The sequence below is a fragment of the Belonocnema kinseyi genome, chromosome 5 (assembly GCF_010883055.1).
Source record: "Belonocnema kinseyi isolate 2016_QV_RU_SX_M_011 chromosome 5, B_treatae_v1, whole genome shotgun sequence".
Classification (NCBI taxonomy): Eukaryota; Metazoa; Arthropoda; class Insecta; order Hymenoptera; family Cynipidae; genus Belonocnema; species Belonocnema kinseyi.
In genome coordinates, this window is record NC_046661.1 from 148449568 (window position 1) to 148470895 (window position 21328).

Below are 21328 nucleotides of genomic sequence, written 5' to 3' on the forward strand. Positions count from 1 at the left end.
GGGGGGGGTAAAGACTAAAGAGCAAGGGAGCAAAGGTAAAAAATAAAAAAAATGAAATAAAAAAAGAGAGGTCGAGTAATTTACAACAATCGTAAATGTAAGCGCAAGCGCAGCCGTTTGATTCATTGTGATTGCCTAACGGAACCATCGCGAAAATTTACTCTCGCTGGCAGAACCGAAAGTCAGAAACATGTGACGACTGTATCATTGGACCCATATACAACCTGCAATTTGGCCAAACTTTTTGTGGACGAAATGTCCGCCCTTTGGCCACTTTAAATGTTCACATGAATCGTTAAGAATTTTTAAAAAGAATTTTATCTCTTCTTCTATTCTTTTGAATAATTTTGAATCTTAATGATAGGAAGAGATAGAGAAAGTGTATCCTATTCTATTTACTGTATCTATCCATTCTATCTGTTTTGTGAATCTCTATCTCATCCTATACTTTTCATCCTACTTTCATTCTGTCATTTTCAATATAAATCCCCCTCTATCTTTTTCTATCTCCTCTTCACTATCACATTGTAATATACATCTATCAACGTTTATCTTTTCCAATACCCTTTTCTCTGTCTCATCCTATCCTTTAGATAACTATATCAATATTTTTCAGTCTCTGTTATTCTTAATTTCCGTTTATCGTTTTCAATCTCTTCTTTTCTATCTCATTCCGTATTACATCCATCAACGTCTATCTTCTTCTATCTCTTTGACAATCTAGCTGACATCTATATTTTCCAATCTCGTTCTCTCTATCTCTTCCTATCCTTCATATAGAATATTTATGCCAATCCTTTTCTATCTCTATTAATCTACATTCCCTTATATCTTCTTAAATCCTCTCTCCTCTATCTCATCCTATCTTTTATCCATCCACGTAAATATTTGTTCATCTCTGTTGATATAAATTTCTGTTAATGTTTTGCAATCCCCTCTTCTCTATCTTATACTCTCCTGTCCTCTATCTCTCCACGCCAATATTACGCTACCCCACTTTTGATCTGAATGCCCGTCCTTTTTTGCAATCTCTTCTTCTCTATGTTATCTGTTTTGGAATCTAAATGTACACCTATCTTTCTTTATACCCTTTTCTCTATTTATTCCTATCCTTTACCTATCCACGTAAATATTTCTCTATCTCTGTTAATCTAAATTTCCGTCTATCTTTTCCAATTTCCTCTTCACTATCTCATCCTATCCTTGGCCCATTTATGTCAACCCTTTTCTATTTTTGTTAACCTGCTGTTAACCTTTTTCAATCCCTTTTTCTCTATCTCATCATATCCTTTATCAATCCACGTAAATATTTTTCTATCTCAGTTGATTTAAATTTCCAGCTATTTTTTTTAATCACCTTTTATCTATCTTACCCTCTCCCATCCTCTATCTCTTCAAGTTAATATTTCTCTATCTCACTGTCAATATAAATCCCTGTCTATCCTTTTTAATCTTCTGCTTTCTATCTCCTCTTATACTATATCTATAAACGTCTATCTTCTTGTATCTTTTCATCCATCTAAATTCCGGTCTGTCTTTTTCATTCTCCTCTTCTCCATTTCATCTAATTTTCAATCTAATTGTACGTCTATTATTTTTAATACTCTCTCCTCTATTTAATCCAATCATTTGTCTATCCATGTAAGTATTCTTTCATCTCTGTTAATCTTAATTCCCGTCTATCTTTTTCAATCTTTTCTTCTCTATTTCATCTTATACTACATTTATCAATGTTTATCTTTTCCTGTATATTTGTCAATCTAAATTTATATATTTAATTCTCAATCTCTTCTTATTCATCTCATCGTAGCATATATCTATCAACTTCTATTTATTAAACTTTAATTGTCAATTCAAATGTACGTCTGTCTTTGTCGATACCATATTCTCTATCTCATCATACCCTTTATCTATCAATGTCAATATTTTTTTATCATTATTAATCTAAATTCTCGACTATCTTTTTCAATTTCCTTTTCTTTATCTCATCCCACACGATATCTATCAACATCTATCTCCTTCTATCTCTTTGTCGATCTATATTTACGACCATTTTTACCAATCTTCTCTTTTCTATCTCTTCACGTCAATATTTGTTTGTCTCACTGTCAATCTAAATTTCCGTCTATCTTTTTCAACCTCTCCTTTTCTGTCTGATCTTACACTACATTTATAAACGTCTATTTTCTTCTATCTCTTCGTCCATATTAATTCCGGTCTATTTTTTTCAATTTCCTCTAATCAATTTCATCTACTTTTCAATCTAATTGTACGTCTATTCTTTTCAATGTCCTCTTTTCTATCTCATCCCATACCAGATCAATATTTTTCTATCTCTTTTAATCTAAATTCCATCTATCTTTTTTAATCTACTCTATCTCATCATATCCCTAATCCATTAACGTTTATATTTTTTAATCTCTGTGTAAATTTAATTTATGTCAATTTTTTCAATCGCCTTTTCTCTATCTCATCATATCCTTCATCTGTTTATATGAATCTTCTTGTGGCTCTATTAATTTATATTCCCGTTAATCTTTGGCAATGCTCTCCTCTCTATCTCATCCTATACTTGATATATCTATATCAATAATTTTCTTTTTCTGTTCATCTAAATTCCCATCTCTCTTATTCAATCTTCTGTTTTATATCAATAAATATCCTCTATCTCTCAGCGTCAAACTTTTATATTTTTATGTCAATTTAAATTCACGTCTATCTTTTTCTATCTCTTCTTCTCTGTCTCATCCTATACTAAATCTATCAAAGTCTATCTTCTTCTATTTCTGTTCATCTAAATTCCCCTCTATCTTTGTTAATCTTCTGTTCTCTATCCCTTCCTATCCTTTATCTATTCATATGAATACTTTTCTATCTCTGTTAATCTAAATTCAATCTATTTCTTTATAAATTTAATGTATGTCTATCTTTTTCAACTGCCTTTTTTTATCCTATCTTATCATTCATATATTTATAAAAATCTTCTTGTATCTCTATTCATTTAAATTCCCGTCTATCCTTTTCAAGCTCTTCTTTTTTGTCTCACCCTGTACTGCACCTATAAACGACTATCCTTATTCATCTCTTTGTGAATCTGAATTACCACCTATCTTTGTCAATGCCCTCTTCTCTATCTCATTCTTTCCTTCATATATTTACGTCAATCCTTTTCTATCCCTCTTTATCTACATGCTCTTCTATCTTTTTTAATCTCCTCTTTTCTATCTCATTCCCTACTGAATTTATCAACGTCTATCTTTTTCTATCTATTACCTAATTAGCAAATATCTGTTTCTGTATATTTGTCCATCTGATTTCACGTCTATAATTTTCAATCTCTTCTTCCCTATCTCCTATTATACATCTATCAAAATCTATCTTTTTCTGTTTTTATCAATACTCTCTTCTCTATCTCATCGTATCCTTTATCTATTCACGTCAATATTTTCCCATGTCTGTTAATCTAAATTCCCGTCTATCTTTTTCACGCACCTCTTCTCTCTTTCTCTCTCCCTATGCTATATTTTTAAAGGTCTATTATTTTCTATCAATTTTTCAATCTAAATGCACGTCTATAACTTTCAATATCCTTCCCTCTATCTAATCCTTTTCTTTATCAATCCACGTCAATATTTTCCTATCTCTGTGAATGTAAATTCCGGTCTATCTTTTCAAGCTTTTCCCTATCTCATCCTATAAAACATCTATTAATGTCGCTCTTTTTCTATCCCTTTATCAATCTAAATTTCCGTCTATCTTCTTCTATCTCTTCTCCTCTACCTCATCCTATGCTACATTTACCAACGTCTCTCTTTTTCGATCTATGTTTCAATCTAAGTGTACGTATATCTTTTTCAATAACCTCTTCTCTATCTCATCCTATCCTTCATCTATCCACATCAATAATTTTCTATACCTGTTAACGTGAATTCCCGTCTATCTTTTTACAGCTTCTGTTTTCAAAGTCTATTTTCTTCTATCTTTTTTTCTATCTCATCCTATACTATATTTATCAACTTCTATCTCTTCTGTCTATTTGTCAATCTAAATTCATGTGTGAAATTTAATCTCCTCTTCTCTATCTCATAATATCCTAAATCCATCAACGTTTATCTTTTTCTTTCTCTTTGTAAATTGTATTTATATCTATCTTTTTAAATCGCCTCTTCTCCATCCTTTATCTATTTATATCAGTCTTCTTGTATCCCTATTAATTTAAATTCCTGTCCAACTTTTTAAAACTCTTTTCTTTGTCTCACCCTATACTACATCTATAAACGAATATCCTTATCTATTTCTTGTTTAATCTAAATTGCCGCTTATCTTTGCCAATGCTCACTTCTCTATCTCATCCTATAATTTATCTATTTATTTTAATTATTTTCAATCTCTGTTAATCTAAATTCCCGCCTATCTTTCTCAGTCTTCTGTTCTCTATCCCTTCTTAATCTATCTTTCACCTTCAATCTTTTTCTATCCTTTTCAATTTTTTATTCTCTATCACATACCATAATACATCTATCAACGTCTATCTCCTTCTATCTCTTTGTCAATCTAAATTTAAGACTATCTTTCACAATCCCTCTTTTCTATCTCCTCCTATCCTTCGTATATTTATATCAATCCTTTTCTATCTCTGTTAATCTACATTCCCGTCTACTTTTTTAAACCCTTTTCTCTATCTCATCCGATTCTTTATCTACGAAAATATTTGTCCTTCTATGTTGATCTAAATTCTCGCCTATCTTTTTTAATCTCCTCTACTCTCTCTCATCCTTTAGTTAATCTATTAATGTCCAACCTTTTCTATCTCCTTTAATCTACATTCTCTTCTATCTTTTCCATTCCCATCTTCTCTATCACATCTTATCTTATCCGTTAACTATATTTTTCTATTTCTGTCGACCTTAATTCCTGTCAATCGTTTTCATTTTCCTCTTCTCTATCTCATCCTATTCTACCTTTATCAACGTCTATCTTTTTATATCTATTTTCAAATCCTAATGCACGTCTATCTTTTTCAATATCCTCTTTTCTATCTCTGCCTATCTTTTATATAACCATGTCAATATTATGCTATCTTTGTTAATATAAATTCCCGTAAATCTTTTTTAACCTCCTCTTCTCTATCTTTCCATCTCTTTGTCAATTTAATTAATGTCTTCTTTTCAATCAATTCTTCTCTATCTCATCATATTCTGCATTTACTCATATTAATGTTTTTCTATCTATGTTGATTTAAATTCCCGTCTATATTTTTCAATCTTTTGTTCTCTATCTCTTCCTATCGTTTATCTATGAAAGTCAATATTTCTCCATCTTTCTGTCAATATAAATTTACGTCTCTCTTTTTCAATCTCCTCTCTAATGTAATAATTGGAAAAATTGACATAAAATAATATAATAATTGGAAAAAATATAATTCTAGATAAAAATTTTTTTTCCAAAAGCCGCATAGTATATTTTTTAAAATTACAGAAAAGTTTTTGTAAAATCAAATTTAAAATTATAAAGAAAAAAATTAATGATAAATTTTGAGATAAATAAGTGCTAAAAAAAAACTTTTTTTGTTAAAAATATTTAATTTCAATATTTTCCATAAATAAATAATATGGGTTAAAAAACAATTTTTCAACTTATTTAAATTAGGGGATTTTAAAAATAGGATTTTTTTTAGAATTCGGAAATAGTCTGTCGGGAACCGAGTTATACAAGAATCTTTTAATTCGGGAATATTATGAACTGTCATAAATTTAGAACGTCTGAATAATGAGATAACCGAAAAATCCCAAAATATAACATTACCGAAATAAAGAATTTTACTTTTTGGCAATTTTCAGTCTTCCCGAAATTACAAGGATATCAAATAATATTTTGACTCATTCTGCCTTTCGACTTTAGAATTTTATTTATTTATTTCTTAAGAATATCTTTTATAGAATATAAATATTAAAAATGTAATAAAACTAAAAAAATATAACATAAAAATGAGAAGCTTTAGAATGTCAGAAACGTTTATTTTAGTCAGTTCGTATTAAAGCCTGGTTGTGCGAAGGGCAGTGGGTCACCATCCGTCTGCCTTTGGGACCTTGAGTCCAGTTCAGTTTGGCCTCCACATCGAGCTCAACGCTAATATTCGCAGAAACCGTGTATGCAATTAGAGCCAGATTCATTCAAACCACAGAAAAAATATTTCATTAAAATTTTGTTAAATTACCCTCATTTGCTGACTCCATTTTCTTTCAAAACCCACAATTTTAAACAAAAAGAATAATAAACACAAAAAATATTTATTAACTTTTTTATAATAAAGAAAATTTATCATTTTAAAAATGCAATAAAAAAGAGTTAAAGTGAGAGCCGTGCAGTTACAAAAATAGGTTTCGTAATCTTTGAAGATTTTAATTAAGTAGTTCAAGTTTTCTCCTCCCATACTTTCCCTCCTACCCTCACTCTAATTCCACAACTTCCCTATATCCTCTACTTTCCCCCTCCTACCACATCCCCTCTTACCACTTCCCCTCTTACCATTTCACCCTTTGCTATCCCTCCCTTCTGCAATTTCCCCCTCTCTACACTTCTGCAGTCGAAACACCCATTTCCACCTACCTCTTCCCAGACCTCACTATTACTCCCTATTCACCTCCTCTACCCTACTAGTCCTCTTTGCACTTCCCCTACTTCTACACCTCTTATTTAGGCTTATTTCCTGACTCGTAGTTTCTCTTACTTCTCCACCCCACATTTACTCTCACTTCCCCTCACTTTCCTCCCTTCCTCTAAGTTCCCCTCAGTTTACCTCAACTCTTCTACTACCCTTTCTTTATTTCTTAAGACTTCTGCTTCTTCCTCTCCTCTCATTTACCATCACTTCCCCTACTTCAAGTTCCTTTATTTCCCGTTAATCCGCGTACTTCCCCTTCCCTTATTTTTCCTCAATTCCCGTACTACCGATGGCCTAATTTCTCTGTACTTACCCTACCTACACATTTTTCTTCACTTTATTTAGGTCCCCTCCCGTTTTCCTCCTATTTCCGTTTTTATAATTTTCCCTTACCCCCTTTCACTTATTTTCACTTACTTTTATTTTCCCTTCCTAATTTCCTTTACTTCTCCATCCCTTATTTCCCAAAATAGTTTTGAATGAAAAACCTTCCATCTTTAACCAAAAAGGATAAATTTATTATTAAAAAGGAGGAATTTTCAACCAAAAGGCTAATCCAATAGGTTAATTTTTTCAAAATTTATTGTGGAAACAGACAGACATCTTCGTCAGCCAGACACCTTCTCTGATGAGTATGTAAAAAATGGGGAATTGTGTGAGAGCAAAATATTTTAACAAACCGAATCGTTTGAGTTTAGGGAAAAAATTGTGGACTGGTATTCAAAAAAAAGGAAAATAAAATTTAAAATCGGTAAATATTTTCCGGTTTTTTTATATTTGTAAAAAATAAAAGTATCTGTTGGTTCTATGACTATACCGTTTTTTGTATATATAGTTTTTACTATTAAAAAATAATAAAAATGAAAAAATATAAATCAGCTTGATTTCTAATTTTTTTTTTAAATCTGCAACAAATATGTTTTTTATTGAATTATTTGCACACATTTTGGACAAAGTGAAATTTGTCAAACCAGAAATTTCTCGGACTTTTACCCAAACATGTTATAATTTTACTTTTGAAATTTTTTTTAACACTTCTCACATTTTTGAAAAACATATGTTTCTGTGGTTTACGATAAAAAAATGTCAGTCTAAAAATACTAAACTTTTTCTAATGTTTTTTGCAAATTAAAAATAAATTTTAATTACGTCCAAAATTATGTTTCTGTTTATAATTTTTTATTACTATGCACTAGAAAAAACTGTACATATGAAAAATTTGCTTTCGTTTTTGATCCAAAAGGAAAACTTTTCTGAATTTTAGTGTAATTTAAGAGAACAAATATATGATTTGATGGGTTTACAAGAGTACTACTCTAATTTAAAAGTCGATTACTTAGGATTACATGTGGATTACCTAAGATTCAAGTGGATAACCCAAAATTACAAGTGGGTTACCTAGGATTATTATGGATTTACTAGGATTACAAAAGAAGTACTCCAATTTGAAAGTGGATTACTTGCGATTAAATGTGGATTACTTAGAATTATATGTAAAGTATCTAAGATTACAGCTGGGTTACCCAGGATTATTTGATGGATTGACTGAGATTAAAAGAGGATCACTCCAGTTTATAAGTGGATTACCTGCGATTAAATGTGGATAACTTAAGAATACATGGAAATTAACTAAGATTGCAAGAGGATTACTCAAGATTATTATGTATTTACTAGGATTACAAGAGAATTAATCCAATTTAAAAGTGTATAACCTGCAATTAAATGTGGATTACTTAGGATTAAATGAGGATTACACGAGATTAAAAACAGATTACCTAAGATTACAAAATGGGTTACCTAGGATTATTTGAGGGATTCAATGGGATTACAAAAGCATCAATACCATTTACAAATGGACTGATAAGGATTAAAAGTGAATTAACTAGGATTACAAATGGATTACGTGAATCGCAAGTAGATTACCCAGGATTATACTGGATTACTTGAAATTACAAGTGAATTACTTCGAATTTCTAAAGTAATTAGGCAGATTACGAGAAGATTACCTAGAATTACAATTGGATTATTTAGGATAGGAATACAAATGGACTGATAAGGATTAAGATTGGATTAACTAGGAGTACAGGTGTATTAACTTAGATAACTCTGGATTTCTTGGACTATTCTGTGCTGTAAGTAGATAACTCTGGATTGCAAGTGGATTAATCTGAGTGACAAAAGGATTACTTTGGATTGCAGGTAGATTACCTGTAATTACTGGTGGATTATCTTAGATTTCAAATGGATTATCTGGGATTGTATGAGAATTACAAGTGGATTAGTTAGAAATGGTGGATTACCAAGGATTACAATTGGATTACCTAGGATAGGAATTGCAATAAATTGATAAGGATTAGAACAGTTTTAACAAGGATTACTCTGGATTAATCTTAGCTTCAAGAAGATCACTTCAAATTGCGATTTAAAATCTGGGATTTTAAATGGATTATCTGGGATTACAGGTGAATTACAAGTTGATTGGTTAGATAACGATTAGCGAGATGAGATATCTAGTAGTATACTGGATAATTGGAATTATTCTAGATTATACTGGAATGCAACTGAACCAAAACGGATCACAAGTGGATTAATTAGAAAAAATTTGGATTTCTTGGATTAATTTGGGAAGTAAGTAGATAACTCTAGATTACGAGTAGATTGCTCAAAATCACAAAAGGTTTACCTGGGATTACAGGTAGATTACCAATAATTACTGATGGATTAGCTTAGATTTCAAAAAGATTATCTAGGATTACATGTAAAGTACAAGTGGATTATTTAGAAAATAGTTGCATTATCAAGGATTACAACTGGATTACCTTGGATAGGAAAAAAATAGACTTATAAAAATTACAAGTGGGTTAATTAGGATTACTTTGGGTTACTTGGATCACTTTGCGCTTTAAGTGGATAATACTGGATTAAAAATGGATTTCTCAGAATTACAAGAGGACTGAATTGTGTTGAAGGTAATTTGCCCTTTTTTTTGCTTCAAAATTAAACAGATTTGTTGACTGATAACGATTACAAGTGGATTAAGGAGGATTACAAATGGATTCAGGTAGATTGCAAGTGAATTAACGGGCATTATAATTGGATTGAACAAGATTACTCTGAATTACTTGGATTACTCTGGGATGTGAGTGAATAAATCTAGATTGCAAGTCAATTACTTAAAATTACAAAAAGATTACCAGGGATCACAGATAAGTTACCTGGAATTACAGCTGGATTATTTGGGTTTTTAAATGGTTCATTGCGTATTAAAGGTGAATTAAAATGGGATTAGTTAAATAACAGCGGATTACTTAAAATTATAACTGGATAATCTAGGATTATTCTTGATTACTTGAAATTACAAGTGAATTACTTCAACTTTCTAAAATAATTATCCGGCTTATGAGTGGATTACCTAGAATTAAAACTGGATTATCTAAGATAGGGATGAAAATGGACTGAGAAGGATTAAAAGTGGATTAACTATGACTGAAAGTGTATCAACAAGGATTACAAGAGGATTGCTTAGTATTACAGGTACTTTACCTGGAATTACTACTGGAGTATTTGGGATTTTAAATGGATTATCTGGGATTGGTGGTGAATTACAAGTAGATTTGTTAGATAACGGCGGATTACCAAGTATTGTAACTGGATTATCTATAATAGGAATAAAAAATGGACTGATAAGAACTAAAAGTAGATTTACGAGGATTATCTGGATTACTTGGATTACTGGGATATACGTGGATAACGCTGGATTACAAGTAGATCGCTTAGAATTAAAAGAGGATTACTAGGATTACGGGTAGGTTACCTTAAATTGCTGGTTTACGACTGTATCACCCAGTATGGGAATACAAATGGATTGATAAGGATTACAATTGGATTAAATAGGATTGTAAGTGTATTAAATAGGATAACTCTTAATTACTTGGATTACTCGGTGCTTTAAGTGGATAACCCTGGATTACAAGTGGATTATTTAAAATTTCAAAAGCACTACCTGGTAAGACAGGTAGTTTTCCTGGAATTATTGTTGGATTATCTGGGATTTTAAACAGATTATGTGGGATTATAGGTGAATTACAAGGTAATTAGTTAAAAACCCCCGATTACGAAGGATTAGAATTAGATTACCTAGGATAGGAATACAAATGGATTGATAAGGATTAAATGTGATTCAAAGTGTATTAACTAGTATTACTCTGGATAACTTTGATTACTTTGAGCCGTAAGTGGACAACTATAGATTACAAGTGGATTGCTCAGAATTAACAGAGGATTATCTGGGATTACAAGTAGGTTATCCGGAATAACTGCTGGATTATCTGGGATGCTAAAACGATTATCAGAGATTAAGGGTGAATTACAAGTGGATTAGTCAGATAACGGCGGCGTACCAAGGATCATAATTGGATAACCTAGGATTATGCTAGATTATTTGGAATTCAAAGTGAATTACTTTGGAATTCAAAAAGAATTCTACGTCTTACGAGTGGATTACCTGACATAGCAATTGAATTATTTAGGATTATACTGGACATGTGGATAATTAAGTGGATTATTCTGGATTACAATTAGATTTCTAAAATTTACAAAAGTATTACCTGGGATTACAGGTGAATTACAAGTGGATTAGTTAGCTTACGGCAGATTACTAAGGATTCCAAGTGGATTACCTAGGATAGGAATACAAATGGACTGACAAGGATTACAATTAGATTAACCGGGATTACTCTGGGCTTCGAATAGATATCTCCAGATTACAAGTGTATTTTTAAGACTTACAAGAGGATTACGTAGGATAGATTAAAAGTGGAATACAATCGAAAAATTGTAGACAACCTGGATTACGAGTAGATTACTCAAAATTACAAAAGGTTTACCTGCAATTTCTGTTGGATTATCTGGGATTTTAAGTAGATAATATGGGATTACATGTAAGGTACAAGTGCATTATTTAGAAAACGGCGGATTACCAAGGATTACAACTAGATTACCTAGGAGAGGAATACAAATAGACTTATAAGGATTAGAAGTGGGTTAACCAGGATTACTTTGAATTACTTGGATAACGCTAGGCTTTAAGTAAATGGCGTTGGATTACAAGTGGATTGCTTAGAATTAGAAAAGGATTACCTGGGAATTTAACTGTTGTTAATTTGAAATTTTTTTCATTTTGTATATCAATTATTCAACTTTTTGTAGAGAACCCATCTTTTTTGTTTAAAAATATTATTTTTGTTTTGTTGAAAATTCAACCATTTTATTGCATATTTGTATTTTTGGCCAGAGAATCAGTAACGTTGTTGAAGAATAAACTACTTTAAAGGAATCTTCATTATCATCAGAGATAGTTACCATCAATCAGTATAGATATCTTTTTCGCCATCGTGAAAATAAAAAAATAACCTATCGATCAAGTTAACTCTTTAAATAACAGAAAATACTTCCTGTAATCTTCAGACTAGATAGAAAATAAATTAAAAAAATTTTGTAATTAAATTTTTTCTGATGAAAGATCTAATATCTTCGTTCCACCGGGAATCGAACCACAGAACTTGCGATTGCCGATACTATTAAATAAATATTTTGTTGAAACTTAACTATTCTGGCGAGAATTCATATTTACGTTGAAAATTCAATCAATTTGGTAGAAAATTAAATTATTAAAAAAAAATTTAATTATTTGTTTGAATATTTAATTTCTGGGCTAAATTTTTTTTCAAATCACACCTTCAAGTTTTAAATTGAATCAAATTAAAGGTAATTGATCTATTTTTGGCTTCAAAGTTAAACAGTTGTGTAGAAAATTTATGAATTTATGATTGGAATAAATTTATTAACAGAATTTAGACATTAGAGTGGATTAGCTGCAATTACAATTTGATCATATAAGATTAAACTGGATATGTGAAATAAGTCCAGATTACAAGTGAAAAACAAATGGACGGTTAAGGAATAAAAGTGGATTAATGAGGATTACGAATAGGCTGACTTGGATTAGAAGTGGATTAGCGTGAACTACAAATGGAATAGCCAGGATTACGTTGGATAACGGGGATAACGCACTGATGTAAGTGGATAACTGTGGATTACAAGTGGATTAATTAGAATTGAAAGAGGATTACCTCGGATTATGGGTAGGTTATCTTGAATTACTGGTGGATTAACTGGGGTTTTAAGTAGATTATCTGCGATTATATATGGATTAAAAGGGGATTTAGTTGGATAACGGCGAATTACCAAGGATTATAGCCGGATTACCTAGTGTCATGCTAGATTATTTAAAATTAACAGAGAATTACTTCGCATTTCTAAAATAATTAGGCGGATTACAAGTGGATTACATAGAATTAAAACTGGATTACCTATGATAGAGATAAAAATGGACTTATAAGAATTAGAAAAGGTTTAAGAAGGATTACTCTTGATTACTTGGATTACTCTAGGCTGTAAGTGGATAACTCAAGATTACAAGTGGATTACTTAGAATTACGAGAGGATTTCTTAGGAATACACTTTACAGGTAGGTTACATGGAATTACTGTTGGATTATCTACTAATTTAAATAGATTATCTGCGATTGCAAGTGAATTTCAAGTGGATTAGTTGGATAACGGCGGATTATCAAGGATTACAACTGGATTACTTAGTATAGGAAAAGCAATAGACTTATAAGAATTGGAAAAGGTTTAAGAAGGACTACTCTATATTACTTAGATCACTCTAGGCTGCGAGTGGATAACTACCGATTAAAAATGGATTGCGAAGAATTACAAGAGGATTACCTGGAATCACAGGTAGGTTACCTGGAATTACTGATAGATTATAAGGGATTTTAATTAGATTATCTGGGATCACAGATGAGTTACAAGTGGATTAATTAGATAACGGCGAATTACTAAGGATTACAACTATATCGTCTAGGATAGGAGTACAAATGAACTGAAGGATTACAAGTGGATTAACAAGGATTGCAAATGTATTAACTAGAATAACTCTAGATCACTTGGATTACTCTGGGCTGTAATTGGATAACTCTGGATTACAATTGGATTACTAAAAATTCTAAGAAAATTACCAGGGATTACAGGTAGGTTATGTGGAATTACTGGTGGATTATCTAGGATTTTAGAGAGATTACGTGGGATTAAAGTATATTACAAGTGGATTAGTTAGAAAAGTGTGGTGGATAAATAAATAAATACAGATAAAAAGTGGATTGCTCAGAATTACAAGAGGATCACCTGAGATTACAGGTAGGTTAGCTGAAATCACTGGTGGATTATGAGGGATTTTAATTGGATTACCTGGGATTACAGATGAGTTACAAGTGGATTAGTTAGGATAGGATAGGATAGGATAGGAATAAAAAATGGACTGATGATGATTACAATTAAATTAACTAGGATTGGAAGTGTATTAGCTATGAGCATTCTGTATCACTTGGATTACTCTTGGCTGTAAGTAGATAACTCTGAATTACAAGTGGATTACTAACAATTCTAAAAGGATTACCAGGGACTGCAGGTAGGTTACCTGAAATTACAGGTGGATTATCTGGGATTTTATATAGATTACCTGAGATTACAGGTGCATTACATGTGGATTAGTTAAATAAGGGCAGTGGATAAGTGAATAACTCCAGATTATAAGTGAATTGCTTAGAATTACAAGAGGATCACCTGGGATTACAAGTAGGTTACCTGGAATTACTGGTGGATTATGAGGGATTTTAATTTAATTATCGGGATTACAGATGAGTTAGAGTGGGTTAGTTAGATAACGGCGGATTACCAAGGATTACAACTGGATTACCTAGGATAGGAATAAAAAATAGACTAATCAGGATTACAATTGGATTATCTAGCATTGCAATTCTAGTAACTAGGATAACTGTGGATCACTTGGATTACTCTGGACTGTAAGTGGATAACTTTGGATTACAAGTGGATTACTGAAATTTCTTAGTGGATTACCAAGGATTACATGTAGGTTATCTGGAATTCCTAGTGGACTACCTAAGATTTTAGATATATTACGTAAGATTAAAGTGTATTACAAGTGGATTAATTTCATAAGGGCAGTGGATGAGTGGATAACTCCAGATTATAAGTGGATTGCTCCTGGGATTACAGACAGGTTACCTAGAATTACTGGTGGGTCAGAAAGGATTGTAATTGGATTACCTGGGATTACAGATGAGTTACAAGTGGATTATTTAGATAATGTCAGATTACCTAGGATTACAACTGGATTACCTAGGGTAGAAATAAAAAACGGACTGATCAGGATTACAATTGGATTAACTGGATTGCAAGTGTATTAATTAGGAGCACTTTGGATTACTTAGATTACTGTGGGCTTTAAATGGATAACTCTGGATTACAAGTGGATTGCTAAAAATTCTAAAAGGATTACCAGGGATTGAATGTAGGTCACATGGAATTATAGGTGGATTATCTGGGATTTTAGATAGGTTGTTAAGGAATACAGTTGGATTACAACTGGATTAGTTAGATAGGGGTGGTTGATAAATGGATAACTGAAGATTACAAGTGGATTGCTCAGAATTACAAGAGGATTATTCTGAATTTCAAATGGATTATCTGGCATTACAGATCGAATTAAAAGTGAATTAGTTTGATAACGGCGAATTACAAAAAACCAGAAACGAAAAATTGGATTAAATAGGATTTTGCCTAATTACTTGGATTATTCTTGTCATTAGTGCCTTTTATCCCCAAAAGGTAATAAATCTTCGAATTTTTTTACATGACACATTTTTCGGTCCCCTGCTGCCTTATCCATGAGTGACCGACTGAACAAGATAGAAAAGAGCAACTCGAGTATGGGGCGAAGTTATTATTATTTTTTTTTTAATATTTTTTTTGTAGGTCATCCACCTAATACCTAAATCTGCAACTGGCAAATAAAATCCGGTTCTCCAGTGGCCACAAGATTTGATCTATGTCGCTATTTTCACCCCGGAAAAATATCCAGTCCTTGCTGCAATATTAATGCGATTATTATGCAACTTGGTTCATAATGGCCATCCACATCCCTCAAACCTGGTCCCCATAAGTCACTCTGCGGGTGGAGATCGAGCCAAGAGTCTTCAAGATATCTAAGCTTTTATATATACAAGATATACATATTTATTTTTTGCAAAAAATTCATAAATATTTATTAATTTTTCTCTATTCTCAGCCGTCCCTTTTTCTTTTAACTTCTTTTATTAAAGAGAAAAAGCATTTTAATACAAAATAATAAGTTTGAATTGTTATTTATTTTTGTTTCTTTAATGTTCATTTTTTTTAAGGTTGAGTGACAATAACTTTTTTCTAACAAAAAAAAATGAAATTTTTATCCTAAATGATACAAAAAATACACGAATTTTCTACCGAATAGTTGAATTTTCCAATAAAAGATAAATTTTCTATGAAAAATGATTATTTTCAATAGAAAATAATAATTTTGAATTATTATTTATTTCTTGTTTATTTATTCATTTTTTTAAGGTTGTGCTAATATAATTCTTCTAAAATTCTCTCTTAATTAACGCAATAAAACATTATTTCAGATAAACATTAAAATATTTTAACTAAAAAGATCAATTCCTGACAAAAAAGTTTTATACTTTAAATTTCAATCAAAAAAAGATCAAATTTATTGTAAAAAAAAGAATTGTACTACGAAAAAGAGGAATTTTCAACAAAAAAATTTTTACTCAAGAAATAAATAAAGTTTATTTTCTTTTCATAAATTGAATTTGCAAACCAAAATATGACTTCTTAGCAAAAAATTAATTTTTTCACGGAATTAATGCATTTTTACCCAACAAAAATGAAATTTTAAATCAAGAAAATGATTTTTTTTGTTCTAAAAAATCAGAGTTTTTAACTAAAAGGGATAAATGTTTAAAAAATGGAAAAGTTGAATTTTTAGTTAAAAAATAAATTTTAAACCAAAAAAAATTAATTTTTAATAATAAAGTTTAACTTTCACACAAGTAGTTGAATTCTCAATTACAAAAGATTTTTTTTTTACAAAATAGTTAAACTTTAAACCAAAGAGATTAATTTTCAACTAACAATATAAAAAAAAAAAACATTTTCCGACCAAAAATCGAATTATTGAATTTTGAGCCAAAAGATGAATGTTCAACCAAAGAAAAGAGTTCTTAATTATTATTATGGAATATTTATCTCGTGCAATAGTTCAATTTTCAGTTGAAAAAAATTATATAATTTGCATGCAAAAATGAAACAGGTTTTCAACAAAATGGTTCAATTTTCGGGAAAAAATTCCTTTTAATTCAAAGAAAAAAATTGTCAACTCAAAAATTTTAATTAAAATGAAGAATCTTCAAAAAGAAAATTTAATAATTTAAAAAAAAGAGTTCAACTTTTAACCGACAAATTTTATTTTCAACTTATAAGATAAATTTTCAAGTAAAATGATAAATATTTAATTTCTTAAACAATAATTACATTTTGAAATAAAGTAAATTAATTTTAAATAAAATTGTACAGCTTTGACTAGCATATTTAAATTTTGAACTAGAAAGATCAATTTTCAACCAAAATGATGAATATTTTTTAAAAATAATTAAATTTTTTACCAAAAAGATGAATTTTCATCCAAAAGCATGGATTTATACAAAAAAAAAACGAATTTTAAACTAAAAAATAATTTTGAATGATTAAAAAGTTAGAATAAAATATAAATAATGTTGAAAAATGGGGTTTCACTTTTAACAAAGTAAATTTAATTTCGAACTAAAAGAAGAATTTTCAGACGAGAAGATTAACTTTCAAAGAAAAAGATATTTTTCTATTAAAAAAAATCGATTTTTTAACAAAAAACGTGTATTTTCAAAAATATAGCTGAATTTTCTATTGAAAAATACGAATTTTCATTTAAATTTCTGAATTTTGAACCAGCAAACATTAATTTTCTACTAAAAATGGAAAAGTCGAATTTACAGTCGAAGAACTTCATTTTCAACCAAATTGATGGATTTTCTATTAAAAATAGGAATTTTTCATTTAGCACATAAATTTTCAAACAAATAGTTGAATTTTTAGCTAAAAAATATCCATCTTCAGTCAAATAGTTTAAATTTTATTTTTAAAAAGTTAAATTTTTAATTTAAGATTGAACGGAAATCTATTTTCAAATGGCAACAATTTTTATGATAAAAAAGCATGAAAAAGATTTACGATTAAAAAACATACTCACGAACTTCTTTATTTTTCGGATAATTAGAGACAAAAATAAGAATTAAAAAAATAAGGAGAAAATAAATTATCAATTAAAATTCACTCAAAACGTAGTTCAATTAAAATGTAGAAATCACTTTTCTAAATTGATCAACATTTTTTAATTAATGAAAGCATCAATTTTACTGGGATCAGAAGTAACTTTCCAATATGAAAATATAAATATTTTTCTATAGAAGTTAGTTTTTTTTTTAGTTGAAAAGCTTAGTATTATATTTTTAGTTCAGTGCTTCTCTTGTCTATTTAAAAACTCTACTTTTTAAAAATTTAATTTCTTTTATTCAAAATCTAAGTTTGAACTTTTCCAATTTTTGGTTAAACGTTAACTTATTTTGTTATAAATTTATCTTTTTGGGTTGAAAATTTATTTTTGATAGAAAATCGATATTTTACTGAAAAATGCAACTTCTTGGTAGAAAATTAATGTACTTTTTTGTGTCCTTTGGGATTAAAATTTGATTTTTGTTTTATAGAAAAGTCATTTTTATAGATTGAAAATTTAACTTTCAAGGTTCAGAATGAACTTTTATGTTAAAAATTCAACTATGTTGTAAAAAAATTTTATTTTTAGCTCTGAAATTTCACTATTTGATTAAAATTCGTCTGTTTTTCTGCAAAGTTAAAGTTTTTAAATTAAAAATGCATGTTTTGGTATAAAATCTTTATTTGTTGAAAATTCCACTATTTTATTAAAAATTCATTGGTTTTAATTGAATTAACTATTGTTAATTTAAAATTGGAATCCGTTTGTTTTCAATATCAAGCATAACGTTTTTTGTTAAAAATTGAACTATTTAGTTGACAGTTCAAATATTTCATTGAAAATTCAACTATTTTGTTCAATCTTTGTATTTTTTGCTTGGAAATAAAGCAATTTGTTTGAAGAATCGACTTTTTGGAAAACTGGTATTTTATGGATGAAATAAACTTTTGTTCAACTATTAATTTTTGTATTGAAATTGAATCTGTTTAAAAAATTTATTATTTGTTTTTTTTTTCTATAAACTTAACTATTTAGTTGAAAATTTAACAATTTGATTGGAAATTCAACTATTTTCTTGAATGTTTGTATTATTGGCTAGAAAATTCAGCACTTTGGTTGAAGAATCAACTTTATTTTGAAAAGTGGTATTTTATGAAGGAGCGGAATTTCTGTTAATTAGCAATCAAAATCTTGTTTGTCGAATAGTTAACTATTCTGCTGAAAATTCTTCTCTTTTTCGTAAAAGTTAAACTATTTCTTTGTAAATGCAATTTTTGTACAATTCAACTATTGGATTAAATATTAATATTTTTTCATTAAAACTTAACTTTCTTGTTGAAAATTTATCGTTTTGAATTTACGGGTCAACTTATTTTGTGTCATAATGAAATTAAAGTTGTATCTACATTAATTTTATTTACAACAAATTATACCTCTATTACTATACTATTTTATTTAAAAATCACTTTACAATATGTGAGGATTTGAAGATTGAATGTCATGGGTCAAAGATGAAAGGTCATAGTTTAGTCGTTCAAGGTCAAATATAAAAGTTCATAAGAATTAAATATGTGGAATGAAGGGTAAAGGTTGTCAGATATCATATGTCAAAGGTGAAGGATTGAAGGTCAAATATAAAAGGTCATTAATATTAAATTTCAAGGTTAAAGGATGAAAGGTCATAGGTCAGGAGTCATAGATCAGAGATCAATAAATAAAGAAAAGAGGTCAAAAGGGTGACCAGAAGAAAAAAATGTCAAGTGCAAAGGGTCATAGGTCAGAAGTCACAAAAGAAAGGCGAAAAGTCATAGGATAGAGGTTAATAGTAAAAAAATAGGAGGTTAATAGTCAAAGATGAAAGGTCAGTAGTCCAAGATGAAAGGTCAGAATTCAAAATTCTGTGGTTTAAAAATAAAAGGTTATCGGTTAGATATTGTACGTCCAAGTTCAAGGGTCAAAGATCAAGGAGGAAGGGATATAGGTCAGAAGTCACAGGATAAGGTAGAAGTGCCAGAGGTGAGAAGTCATAGGTCAGAGGTCAATAGTCAAAGAGAAGAAGAAAAAGGGCAAATGTCAGGGGTCAAATGTGAAAGGTCATAGTTCCAATCTTTTTCAGCTCTTCCCGCTTTCCATCTGCCTTTTCAAATTTTATGTTTTCAATTTGAAGCGTTGAAATTGTGTATTTTCAACACATGAAAATCAGATTCACTGGTGCTTAAAGATATTTTTCAGGAGATTAAAGTGGCTGGTTTGAAAGGATTTTTTGTCCGTACCTACTAACCCAATTTCGTCCCCTAAAATAGCACTTTAATAGATTCAACTCACCGATGGACGATCCCCCTACAGTGCATGTGTTCCAAGGCTGCAACCAGTTGCCTCGCATAAAACTTCGCAGTATTTTCATTCAAACGACCCGAGGGCTGTTTTTTGATATGGGTACAGAGGTCACCACCAGTAGCAAGTTCGGTCACGAGATAGTACACGGATCCACACTAAACATACAATGAAGAATAAATATTAAAATTTTTAAATAAATATAATAAATTACTAGTTTTCTTTCAATATATTATTTTAGATGAATTTCATTGTTATTTTTTTTCTAATTTATTAATAATAATAATGATAATGATAATAATAAAAGTCGAGAGAAAAATAGGAAGAAGGGTATTTCAAGGTTGAATTCTCTTTACTGTCTCTCGTAATTTTTAACACGAAGGGAAAGTGAAGGAAAGTGAGGGGAAATTAGGGGAGCAAATGCATGGGGGAATGGAAGTGGATGAGAGTAGGGGAAGTAAGGAGAAGTGCAGAGGAGGATAAGTAGAGTATATGGGGGTTCAGGAGTAGGGGAAGTGTGTACAAATTATGGGAGCATAAGTAGAGGAAATGGGATAGGACGAGACTAGGGGATATATAAGAAGTTTAGAAAAATACAGAAGTAGGATAAATAGGGTACACGAGGGGTTCAAAAGTAGGGGAAATAAGGAGAAATAATGTAAGGAGAAGTAGAGGAAATGGGACGAGGAAAGAGTTTGGAAAGTAGGTGGAGTAAGGAAAAATGCAGTTTAAGCAAAAATGCAAGTAGGGCATATGAGGGGTTAAGAAGTAGGGGAAGGGAAAAGAAATTATGGGAGGTGAAGTAGGCGAAGTTTGGTGTGACGACAGTAGGGGAAGTAGGAAGCGTTAGGGAAAACGCAGCGGGATGATAAGTAGGATATTAAAAGGATTAGGAAGTAGGAGAAGTGAGAAAAAATTATGGGAGAAGAATTAGGGGAAATGGGATGAGACAAGTGTGTGGGAAGTAGGTGGAGTGAGGAAAAATGCAGGGGGAGGATAAGCAGAGTGTATGAGTGTTTAAGAAGTAGAAGAAGTGAGAAGAAATGAAAAGAAGAGAAG

At 30.3% G+C, this 21328-nt stretch overlaps 1 protein-coding gene across 1 annotated transcript in view; it reads right to left on the reverse strand.

Moving 5' to 3' along the window:
• The window catches only part of LOC117173956 (SNF1-related protein kinase catalytic subunit alpha KIN12-like), a 76924-nt gene that overhangs the window by 32173 nt on the left and 23423 nt on the right, over nt 1–21328 (reverse strand). The window contains exon 3 of the mRNA XM_033362603.1: nt 20261–20427. Within this exon, the coding sequence (XP_033218494.1) occupies nt 20261–20427 (167 nt within the window). The remainder of the gene's footprint in view (nt 1–20260; nt 20428–21328) is intronic.